At 50.0% G+C, this 12,271-nt stretch overlaps 2 protein-coding genes across 6 annotated transcripts in view; one reads left to right on the forward strand and one right to left on the reverse strand.

The window, feature by feature from the left end:
* The window catches only part of NUBP1 (nucleotide binding protein 1), a 19,721-nt gene extending 17,891 nt beyond the window's left edge, over positions 1-1,830 (forward strand). For 3 of the 5 annotated variants that reach the window (XM_021698073.1, XM_044915609.1, XM_021698074.1), the window contains 2 exons: positions 868-951; positions 1,493-1,830. In XM_021698073.1, coding sequence (XP_021553748.1) covers positions 868-951; positions 1,493-1,551 — 143 coding nt within the window. In that variant the 3' untranslated portion in view covers positions 1,552-1,830. The remainder of the gene's footprint in view (positions 1-867; positions 952-1,492) is intronic. The other 2 variants (XM_044915610.1, XM_044915611.1) reach the window with 1 other exon arrangement.
* A 632-nt stretch (positions 1,831-2,462) lies between these two features.
* TVP23A (trans-golgi network vesicle protein 23 homolog A) overlaps positions 2,463-12,271 on the reverse strand; it is a 33,852-nt gene continuing 24,043 nt past the window's right edge. The window contains exons 4-8 of the mRNA XM_044915262.1: positions 5,436-5,580; positions 4,856-4,945; positions 4,492-4,620; positions 3,259-3,387; positions 2,463-2,522 (exon numbers count right to left, since the gene is read on the reverse strand). Coding sequence (XP_044771197.1) covers positions 2,463-2,522; positions 3,259-3,387; positions 4,492-4,620; positions 4,856-4,945; positions 5,436-5,580 — 553 coding nt within the window. The remainder of the gene's footprint in view (positions 2,523-3,258; positions 3,388-4,491; positions 4,621-4,855; positions 4,946-5,435; positions 5,581-12,271) is intronic.

A 12,271-nucleotide genomic window follows, 5' to 3' on the forward strand; every position in this document is an offset into this window, starting at 1 on the left:
AGCTCGTGTGTGTGCTCAGGTTTGCTTTTCACTAGAAGCGCGTGGGACCCCCCCCCCCCCCCCCCCCCGCCAGAGCTCTTTTTGTCCAGTGGGAGCAAAGGCAGATTCCTGGGAACAGACCAAAAGCTGTGAAGGCACACACTCCAGGCCACGCTGGGAACTCCATGGCAAAAGGAGGTGCTGCCTCTCTGGCCCCCGGATTCTCAGCCCCGCCCGGGCCCCACAACCCTGCTCTTGCTCCGCCAGCTGGGTGCGCCACACCCCGATGGCCTCATCTGTCAGAGCAGGTGGTAACCAGAGGGGAGTTGTGGAGACGACACCAGAGGAGCCCCAGAAATTCTCAGAAATGAGCTCTTCAGACAGTAATGCCTGTTCTTGGGAGCACAGTGAGAGCAAAGGGGTCCCAACCAGGGCTGTGAAAATCAGTACACACTGCCCATTAGGTGACTGTTCTGGGACCTGGGCCTTCCCAGAACTAGTCCGGCACATTCCCAGGGTAGCCTGCACTCATTTGGGCTCCACCTCTGCCAGCCCCTTCTCCTGGCTCCTTCCGTCCCTCGGTTTCCCTGTCTCAGGGGGCAGTGGCCCTTCCCAGGGCCCATCTGAGGTTGGGGAACAGCTGGGAGCAGAACTACGGACCTGTTTCTGCAGGAGTGCGGAGCAGGCAGACGGGAGGGGCTCTGCCCAGGCAGTCTCCTTGCACGGGTGTATTTAGGTTCCCATTCAGCTGGTGTGTGTCCTCAGCTTTGCTTTTCACTATAAGCGAGGGGGAGCTCAAGTTCTTAATGTCACAGGCCCAAAAGAGCCCCTAGTTCACCTTGCCCGTTTTCTTCATGGATTTTTTTTTTTTTTTTTCACTTTTCTAAGGTAAGAGTTGCGACAAAGGACAGTCTTTTTTGATGGACGCACCGGATTCTCCAGCCACTTTTGCCTACAGAAGTATCATTCAAAGTATGTGTATGCGTGAGTCCTGTGAATTCAGAGGGCTGCCTGGCTGGGTGTGAAGATCCCCCTTAGAGCTCTTTATGGGTCATCAGGGTCACTGCCCTTCACCTCAGGTGGAGACAGTCATGCTTGTCGGGGCTGGGATGACCCCTCAGCCCAGGAAGCTAGGAATCTTTGAGTAAGTGGTTGGGGGATGGCGGGAACACCATGTGCAAGCCTGAGTGTGCTGGTCATTGGCCCCCTGGGGCCTGGATTTTTAAGGCAGCTGGGGGTGGGGACAGTCATTAAAGCTATAGGCTCTTGGTCTGTGGCAAGTTCCTTTTGCCCAGGAAAATGGTGTCCAGGGCAGAGAGCAGCATTCCTGGGCTTCTGGATCTGTGGAATGGGCTGATGTAAGATCTCCAGCCGTACACTTTCGAAGAGTCAGGGCATCGGCAGAAACAGGACCATTTGGGGAGTTCAGCCGTGCGGTGATTCGGCCCTCGCCAACAGAGGCAGGGCTGCCTGAGAAACGGGCACACCACCACTGCGTTGTCTCATGTTCCAGGAATTCAGGAGTTCTGTGGTCACCATCCCCCGAAAGAAGAGCACTTCCTCAGTTCCTGAAACACACGAGAGCATTTGAGACGCAAGCTGCACGTGCAACTCAGCCTGAGCAGCCTGGGGACAGTGTGGGGGTCTTGGGCAGAAAGGGACCAGATTCTGGTAGGGTGTGAAGTCATTTTTGCAGAGACACTTTAATTGTAGTATTTACACTTTTCGACATATATAAAGGCATTCTTTACAAACATGCTGTCTTAAGAATAAAAACGTCTCCTCAAACCTCTCCCCCAAGGCCTGCTTCCGGGAAACCAACAGCTTGTTGGTCAGGGAACTCTTCTCTGCTGGAAGCTTTTTTAAGGACCGAACCTCTTGCTTCAGCCACTGTGGCCTCCAAAGAGATGCCTAAAAAAGAACCATTGCAAAATCCACAGTCATGGTTTCGAATAACAAGGTCCAAATGCCACTGCTTTCGATTGAGGGGAAAATGAAGATGGCCCCGAAAAGCCCTTAAATCACCCATGTAAACAGAACAGGGTGTCTGTGCCTGTGTCCCATGAACTAATGTGTTCACTGTCCAGTCATTTCCAGTGTCCTACAAGACCATTTATAGGGTTTTTTTTAAATTACTTAAAGAGACCGACCTAAACTCTAGAATTCTCCTCACTGCCAGGATATGCACAGGAACTGACAACTGAGGGAAGAGGTAATTCCCGTTTTCCAGCTCCCTCCGGGCATCCATGGAAGGATGGGCAAATCCCTTGGTTCTCTCCCTCTCCCCTCCTTTCCTTCCCCTCCCTTCGTGCCTGCACCCATGGTCAAATTTGCGCATGTTCCATGGGAGAAGAGAGGGAGGGGGCCGGGAAGCCCTGGGAGGGCCCCGTGCCCAGGCCCCCCTGGCTGGCTCCCGCCCTGCTGTGCACCCTGGCCCACTGGCACAGCTGAGCCCCGACCTCCACCTCCATCCTGCCTCTTACCTAATGCTTGTGAATCTCCAGCCCCTCAAGGCCAGGCTTCTGGAAGTCACTTGGGCTGGCCTGCAAGGAGAAAAGTCAACTGTGGCTTTGTCCTCACACAGGAGGGGCCTGATTCTGCTGATGCAAGGGCCAGAGCAAACCCACAACGTAACCGAAAGCCCAGAGGGCTCATTGCTCAATGTCTTGGCATAAGGTAGTACTGTTTAAATTTTAACATAGCTCAAACCGTCAAATTGAAAAGATCTCACACTTCAGAAATAAATGTTAGGTTAAAGGAATTCTGTGGGTGTAGTACTTAATGCTGTAGTTTTTAAATCCCTTAAAACTAACAGTGGCAGTCACAAAAAGGACCCAATACTGTAGGATTCCACTTATGTGAGGGCCCTAGAAGAGTCCGATTCATAGAGCAAAATAGATGGTGGGAGGCTGGGGAGGAGAGACCAGGAGTTACTATGTCATGGGGACAGAATCTCAGTTTGGGGTGATGAAAAAGTGTGGTGAGGGACAGTGGTGATGGTTGCATGAAAGCGCGAGTGTATTTAACACCACTGACTAGTTTAAAGTGGTCAATTTTACGTTGTGCCTATTTTAACACACACACACACACACACACACTAACCCTGGCAGCCTAGCTGATCAGGAAGACATTAAAATCACACACACACACACACACACACACTCTAACCCTGGCAGCCTAGCTGATCAGGAAGACATTAAAATCACATTTTCCAGTAGGCCACCTGTGCTTAAAGCATCTGGAGCGCAGGGGTCCAGGAGTGAGAGCTCAGTAACTCACCGTCTGGAACACCGTCTGGGACAGAAAACGGGCTGTGACTTTGCTGATGTCACTCTCACCTCCCATTTTACAAAGGATGTAGCCATACAGGTTGGCGGCTTGGAGAGAAATCCCAGCTATCACAAGGGCCTGCACACAGACAAAGCAAAGGTCGTTCTTCTAAGAGCACGTATTGAAATTTTCCTCCCAAACTACATAGCAGTGGCTCTGGCCTGTACCTGGTAACAGCCAACCTTTCTTGAGCACTCAAATAATCACAGACACTTTTTAGTCAGCAACAACCCAAGAGGGTGGTACCATTATCATCCCATTTTGTAGGGAAGAAACTGAAACCCAGAGAAAGGAAAGTTGCCCGAAGTCCCAGAGCTGATGCCTGGCTGGGCCAACAGCCAAACTCCAGAGCCCCCACTTTTGATTACGCTGCTACTGCTACCATCTATGGATGTTTTCTCACTGAAGGAGCCAGATCACAGCAATTAAATATTTGAGTAATAAAACTAAAATAGGGGCGCCTGGGCGGCACAGTCAAGCATCCGACTCTTGGTCTCAGCTCAGATTTTGATCTCAGGGTCATGAGTTTGGAGCCCTGCATTGGGCTCCATGCTGGGTCGGGAGTGTACTTAAAACCTGTAAAAACTTCAGACCTCAGGCTTGCTTATTCCTATTTAGGAACATTCTAAGGTAGGATATCACATGATTTTGCTTACAACTCGTCTCTCAGCATTATTCATAGGAGTCCAAAAGATACACCCAAATGTCCATCAGCAGATGAATGGAGAAACAACACAGCATGTCCACATGATGGAATATTACACAGCCATTAAAAAAAAAGGACTGATAAATGCTACAACACAGATGAACCTTGAAATTCGGTGTTAAGTGAAAGAAGGGTACAAACGATCACACTAAAGAATTCCAGTTACAGGCAATGTCTAGAATAGGTTAAGTGTTGGAACAGAAAGAGGAGTATGCCAGGCGCTGGAGGTGGTGATGGCTAGAGGGTACAGGGCTCCTTTTGGGGGTGCTGAAAATATCCTAAAATGGGCTGTGGTGACGACCGCACACTGAATAGACTAGAAGCCCCCTGCATTGCACGTGCTAAATGGGTGGACTGTACGGTATGTCAATGGCCTCAGCAAAGTCTCAAATCAACAGACAGATAAGAAAACCCACTCCTGCAACCCTGGTCTGTGCAGATGGCAAAGCACCATCCGAGTCGGGGTATCGCCTTACCAGCCACTTGAGCTTCAAGGAGAATAAGGTGCTAAAGAAGAACACAATCCAAATGAGCGGGCAGATGATGAGGCCGAGCCAGAAGATGCGAGCTTCAGCCTCTGTGGCAGCGATCTGATTCGGAGAGGCCTGTTAAAGGGAGAAAGAGTCCGTGTTCAAAATGAGTAAAAACGGTCGCAGAGCAGCCCGCGGTCCTCTTGGCTTCTCATCCGCGGACTTCTGCTACCCGCTGGTTTTGGTGGTGCCCCCGCAGCGGTGGGCTCGGCCCTAGGCAGGAATCCGATCTGCACAAAGCCCAGAAGGGACCCGTGCAAACTTTCCACGCCATTTTCCTGGTTCGAGTTTGACTCGTAATGGACAATACCTTTCTGGCTTCAAAAATCCAGTGGCTTTTCCCATCTTCATCTATCTGGTTCCACCAGCGGAGGCCCACCATGAGTCTCCCGGTTACGTTCTGGGGGAAATGGACAGAAGGACTCTAAGCACGCCACAGGGAAAGAAAGTCATTGTCTTTTCACTGATGAACAAAATAAAAGTCAGCAGTTTGTGTTGAACTTATCCTGAGAGCAGGAGAGGTAAGCTGAACTAAGCTTACCTTAACCAGTGACTTCCCCACCCTGTGCACACGTGCACACACACACCCCCAAACAATATGTAGCAATATGTATTTTAAATATATGCAAATTTTAACAAAAAAACCCCAAGCTGTAGGGAGTTGCCACCCTCATGACATACATATCTGCAACCACCGCAGCTGAGAACCAGGACCATTTTCTAACTCTTAACAATGTTTAACTGATGTTGGCTCACTATTTCTAAGTAAGGATCTGCAGTTTCGAAGAAAAGTACCTTTTGGCCCAAATCAGCCACGTGCCTCGGGAACGTTAGTGACCACAGCTCTCATGCGTTCATGAGCGATGGCGTCACGAGTGAGGGGGCCTTACCTTCACAGACCAGAAGTCAAAGGACAGGAGGAGGAGCACGGTGACGAAGCAGCCCACAAAGCTTCTGCTGAACCAGTCGCAGCACACATAGGTGACAATGGCACTCACCCGGAAAAACAGGTGGAAAAAGGTGGCCAGCGGGTGCCTAGGGAAGAACCCAGAAGCCCCCTCACTGCAAAGGCCAAGAGGGCAAGCACCAGACTCACTGTATGGGTTCTGACTCCCCATGCTCTGCCCCGGGCACTTCAAGCCCCGCTCCAGCAGGTCTGAAAACGTCAGCAAATCAGAAGCGCTGAAACAGTCATCGTACCAGCATCTTTGCCCTCTCAAAGAATCCAGTACTTTCCCCTCATTTGATTCCAAATATCATGGGCCCCCTTCGAAACTCGGCCACCTTTGAAGTGAAACAGGACAGTGGTCACTGCCTTCCCACCTGGTAGTGATAAGGACCAGTTCCCTAAAGGTAAAGGTTGGGTTATTCCACCAGTAACTGAGCAGGCCGCCTACAGCCCACAGGTGCAGAATCTCGTGTCACTGGGGAACCCATGTTCCTGGATAGAGGGAAATCATGACTCATCCCACATCAGTTGCTTTAAAGAAAAGTCTAGAAAGGCCAGAGACCCAAGGCTAGCTCGAGCACAAGGGCTGCCCACGTATCCAGAGCAGAGAACACATGCCCATAGGGGTCCGGCAGGTGATGGTGGGGGGGGACACGGGCCAGGTAGAAGACCCTCACACCATTCTGTTTTCTCTTTGGAATCCACTTTGGTAGAGCACAAGTAGAAAGAACTCGGAGAAAGCCACAGTGCAAGCCAGGTGGCAGATGGCAATGAAAGCAGCAGCCAGCACTGGGAGGGAGGGGCAGGAGGAGCGGGCTGCCCCACCAGGACTGCCAGACCCGCTGTTTGCATGAGAAGCCAGGAATTCAGAGTTGCGACAGGAAAATGTTTTTACGTGACGGCGACTAATAACGCTAATAAAATAGCGCAGGCTGTGTTGCATGCTGGCTCACAAGCCTCCATCTGACAACCCCTTGGGTGCTCAGAGAGGTAGCCAGCAGACCTGGAGCTGCATCGGGGAGGGACCTGCTCGTCCTCCCAAGGAAGGACCGTGCAGAGAAAGCAAACTGGACTCCTAGGGAATTGTGCGGTCCTGACTCTCAAGGGAACAGGACGGACTTGGAAGCAGGATTTAATAGTGAGCTCTGCATTTACTCCTGATGTTCCAAAGGAAGAAGGAGCAGTGCCAAAACCCCAGCTATCTGCCACAGCGCTTCTCACCTGTGCCTTTCAGATGCTGAGCTCTCCTGGCGGCCTGGCGCAAGCCAGCCTGGGACATGGACCTGGCCCTGAAGAGTCAGACATGATCTGTACGCCCTCCACATCCGGAATGTCCCCGAAGATTATACCCTTGGGGGTCTCTCATACCCTCTTTTTTTTTTAATTTTTATTATTTTTTTAAAGATTTCATTTATTTATTTGAAAGAAAGACACAGCGAGAGAGGTAACACAAGCAGGGGGAGTGGGAGAGGGAGAAACAGGCTTCCTGCGGAGCAGAGAGCCCGATGCGGGGCTCGATCCCAGGATCCCAGGACCATGACCCGATCCGAAGGCAGACGCCCAACAACTGAGCCACCCAGGCGCCCCAATACCCTCGTTTTTAAATAAATGTTTCCTATTACATTTTATTGCCTTTTTTTTTTTTGAGCGCGCGCACACAGGGTGGCGGGGTGGGGGGGCACAGGGACAGAATCTCAAGCAGACTCCCTGCTAAGCGTGGAGCCCAACACGGAGCTCCATCCCATGACTCTGAGATCCAAGACCTGAGCTGGAACCCAGAGTAGGGCACTCAATCGAATGAGCCACGCAGGCACCCCTTCTCTTATACCATTTTAACCTTAAATCTTCCTGAGGATCTTTTAACTAAATGTCTTAATACAATCTTGCCTCTTCGCCCTGAACATGAAGGAGTCCTCTATACAGTAACCGAAAATTCTTTGAGGGCAGAAGCCGTGTTTGAGATCATTTTATGTCCCCAATAGCACCTGGCATTTAAGTTTCTCGGCCAATATTTGTTGCGTCGAGCCTTGAAATTGGGTCTGTATTGTAGAAAAGTATAGACTTGTACGAGACCCACGTGGACACTGTTCCAGAGTAAAACCTGGAAGTTAATGCATTCGAATAAATCCCCTACCCACCCAATTTTTTTCGGCTGTGGTTTCCTAAAATGCAGAGAAATTCCCATCGTTGGAAGGTTCTGCTTAGTTGGGTCCCAGTTAAGTGATGTCCTTAACTTGTAATGGAAAGTACCATTACCATGGCCACTATCATTACGCAGACAAAGCCCGAAGTAGAAGAGGTTGCCAATGGCACTCTAAAGTACTGCTTTCATCCCATTTGATGCAGGCCGTCCTCTGGGCCACCTGCCAAACCCTCCTTCAGTCCACCTCTGGAGTTTGCCCAGCCTGTGGCCCCTGTCAACACTCAAGTGCTCTCAGACCAGTTTCCTGGTTTTGAGAGTTGTGAAGGCCATGGCTTATACCTGTCCACCCTTCCCTGCCACGGGGTCCTCCAGCCCCCAGGGCTCTGTCACCTCCGCGGCCACAGAACACACATGCGCACCGACAGTCACCTCCACCTCCCGAAGCCACTGGCTTCCAACTCCACCCTCCCAGGCACCCAGGAGAGGTAACCAGGCCAGAGGTGCCAGACTGCCAGTGTTCAAATCCTGGTGCCAACCTCAGAGTAGCTCTGCGGCCCGCCCTTAGCCAGCCACACAACCTGTGGACACCTCAGTCTCCACTTCTGTAAAATGGGAATGCTGACAGTGGCCACTTCCTCGCTATTAAAAGATCAAGTGGGGAAAAAAAAAAAAAAAAAAAAAAGATCAAGTGAAGGTGGCACATAGAAAGTGCCTGAAACCCAGACCGTGCTCAGGGACCATGACAAGCTTACCTCAGCCCTCAGTCACTCGAAACTGATCCACCTCCAAGGAGCCCAACTGCGAAATTCCCCACTTGACCACAACTTTCTCACTAGCCAGGGGCAGACCTTCACCTCTGCAGGGATCCCCCATGTCTCCTGACTTCTCCATATTCCCCCGTCCCTCCACTTCACCGAAGAACCTTTCCCTTTCCTCAGCTTTAACAGTGCTTTCCACTCGCCAGGTAGGAAGGAGCCTGCTACTGGAGGTGAGCAGGAGGAGGGGAGGACAGACTGAACGGGAGAGGAGATTACTTCAAGGGTGGTCAAGGTGGGGAGAGTCTGGCTGGGCTTCGGTTTAAGTTTAAATCCATTTTCACAGTCCTGGGCCCCACAACTGCAGTCTTCCTCCTTGGAGAAAACTCAGAAGGTTCCCAGCTTGGAATGCGCATGAAAGCCAACTGAGGAAACTTTAGGAGGTGCACAAGGCCACCCCTCCCAGGGCATGTTGGGTCAGAACTGGAGTGCGGCCCAAAGCTGGATTTTGCAAAGAAAAAGCCCTGCTCTACACTGGATTCATAATCTCTGGCCCCGGAGCCCAATCTGGCCCACTTCCTGTTTCTGTAAGTAAAGTTTTATTGGAACATAGCCATACTTATTCATCCGGTAGCCTGCAGTCGAAAATATTTACCCAGAAATTGTGCCAACCTTTCTGCTCCAGACCAGCATGAACAATGAGGAAATTAGGTGCTGTTCAAAACAAACCAAAATAAAGCATACTGCTATTAATGGCCCCAACTCCCCCCCCCCCAAAAAAATCTGCTTTCAAAAGCAGGGTGGAAGCTGGCTGACTGACAGAACTAAGGGATGGTGCTAGAGGTCAGAGGAGTGTCTGCGGGTGGTTGAGAGGACACCGCCTGAGATGGTATGTAAACAGAGGTGCTGGACACACTCCATATCTTGATCTCGTGTATATACACACGTACAAAAGTTCAAAGCATCCGTTAAGATGAGCGCACTTTATGTACGTTACACCTTTAAAAAGCTTTGATTGAAGGGCGCCTGGGTGGCTCAGTCGTTGGGCGTCTGCCTTCGGCTCAGGTCCTGATCCCAGGGTCCTGGGATCGAGTCCCACATCGGGCTCCCTGCTCGGCGGGAAGCCTGCTTCTCCCTCTCCCACTCCCCCTGCTTATGTTCCCTCTCTCGCTGTCTCTCTGTCAAATAAATATATAAATCTTTAAAAAAAAAAAAGTTTTGATTAAAGCCACTGACCAAAGAGAAATCTTTGCAAATCACGCTAAAAATTCTCTATGTGATACAATCCAGCAATCGCACTACTCAGAATTTTCCCAAAGGAGTTGAAAACTTAGGTCCACGCCTGCCAGCAGGACACAGATATTTATAGCAACTCTGTGTATGCATCATTGCCCCAAATTGGGAGCAACCAAGATATCCTTAACAGATGAATGGATAAAATGGATAAACTTCCACACACAGTGGCACTTTAGCCACAAAGAAATGAGCTCTCAAGCCACGAAAAGACGAGGAGGAACCTTAAATGCTTATTACAAAATGAAAGAAGCCAGTCTGAAAAGGCTGCTTGCTGTAGGACCCCAACCCTAGGACATTCTGGAAAAGACTAAACAAGGGACACAGTAAAAAAAAAAAAAATGGTTTCCAGAGGTTAGTGGGGGAGGTGGGTATGAATACGAAGAGCACGGGACTTTCAGGGTAGTGAAACTACTCCCTTTGACACAGTAATGGTGGATCGATGTCATTACACATTTGTCATAGCCGAGACAATGCACGGGGATGAAGCTTCGTGTAAAGGGTGGACTGTAGGTAACAATGCTGTGTTGATTCATCATTTGTAATAAATATAAGACACTAATCAATGTAAGATGTTAATAGGGGGAACTTCTGGGTGGGGGGCGGGACTTATGGGAACTCTACTCTTTGCTCAGTTTTCCTGTAAACCTAAAAGTACTCTAAAAAATGGACACAGGTGATGGCTGGGAGGTGGGGGGCTGTGTCTAAACAGATTAAATAGAGTAAAATCAGGGGAGAACCATGCCCCATAGTCATACATATCCCCTTTTCCCATAAACTTCTCGGGCAGGTCTGACCTGAGGGGAAAAGGTTGGTTTAATCCTAAATTCAGCAGGAATTGAACAGTATCTTAAAAAGCTGTCCTTCATTTCACTATTTAAGTTACTTTGAAAACCGTGCTCTGGTTTTTAAAGACAGTCTCCAGGGCACCTGGGTGGCTCAGTCGTTAAGTGTCTGCCTTCGGCTCAGGTCCTGATCCCAGGGTCCTGGGATCGAGTCCCACATCGGGCTTCCTGCTCCAAGGAAAGCCTGCTTCTCCCTCTCCCACTCCCCCTGCTTGTGTTCCCTCTCTCGCTGTGTCTCTGTCAAATAAATGAATAAATCTAAAATATTAAAAATTTAAAAAATAAAGACAGTCTCCAGCTTGAGTTCCTCAGCAAACAGCCTATTTTAAGTTCTCTTCCTTTAAAACCTCATCCTTCTGGGGCTCCTGGGTGTCTCAGTCAGTTAAGCGTCTGCCTTCGGCTCAGGTCATGAACCCAGGGTTCTGGGATCTGCTTCTCCCTCACCCTCTGCCTGCCTGCCTAGTTGTGCTTGCATGCTGTCAATTAAATAAAATCTTTAAAAATAAATAAATAAATACTCCTCCTTCAGACACTCTGGAAAGCTCTGCTTTTCGCTGGGACTCAGGTTGAGGAAAGACCGTATCTTTCCTCCTTGGCTTATACTGCCACTAAAAAACCCCAGGTTGCCTGAGATGATGCCTAGGATTTGCTTCACAACAGGCTGGGGGCTGGAGCTGCCCGAGGGGGTGAAGAACTGGCAATGTGCGGATCATGATGGAGGCTCATTGTTCCCTGTACTTTTATGTAAATCTGCATTAAAAAGTAGAAGAACAAAGAAATCAGAGGCAGCCTGCACTATGCATGGAGGCAAGACACCTTTTAGAATAAACCAAGCCCATGGGCTGATAGTCAGGGGGCTATCTGTGGCCAACATAAAAATCCAGACCTAAAAATCCCCAACTGAGTAATTGACCATCACAGTTGGATCATGAGGAAAATTCCAGAAAGCGGTCCTTTCTTCTGGGCTTACCAGTCTCTCTGCAAAAAAAAAAAAAAAAAAAAAAAAAGCAAGGGGCACCCCTCCCTGGAACATAAATGCCCAGCTAGCCCCCACCTGGACAGAGGGGGCGGCAAGAGCTAGAGCGCCTAGGTCAACATTCGAACACCGTCCTTGCCCATGCTGGGTACATGGCCCATTCAGAGCCTTGCTTTACTCATCTATAAAATGGGAGGACAACGTCAACCCCAGATGCCAGAGGTTCCTGGAGAGGAAATACCTCGGACACCAGACCAGAGGGGGCCTCAGGGAGCTGTGGCTAATCACTCTGCTTATAGTTTCTCATTCATGGTCACGATTTTTGAGAGGGAAAGAAAGTGGAAAAAAAAAAAAAAAGCCTTGACCAGTGGTGCTATTTTTGAACATCCCGTCTCAGAGGTTTTTTCCCCCCACTGTTAAAAATGAATCGGGTCCTGCTATTTATTTCTTCAGCCCCGACGCCCACTTAGATTCAGGTGACTCTTGAGCTCAGGGCAGCATGTCACCATGAAGACATGGAGGAAGGGGACACCCACGCACGAGGGGGAGAGAGCAAAGACGCCAACCCGTCCATCCCTCAGCCGCTCCCCTCGACCGCTGGGACTTCGTTAGAAAGGCGAGGTCGGGGGAAGACCCCCCCCCCCCCCCCCCCGACCTCCTGAGCCCGAATCTGCATTTTAATAAGACCACAGGGGACTCATGTGCTCCTCACGATCAAGGTGCCCTCCTCTATCCCATCTTCAAGATTAAACTCCGTTCCAGGAG

The sequence above is a fragment of the Neomonachus schauinslandi genome, chromosome 5, assembly GCF_002201575.2.
Source record: "Neomonachus schauinslandi chromosome 5, ASM220157v2, whole genome shotgun sequence".
NCBI classification, from domain to species: Eukaryota; Metazoa; Chordata; class Mammalia; order Carnivora; family Phocidae; genus Neomonachus; species Neomonachus schauinslandi.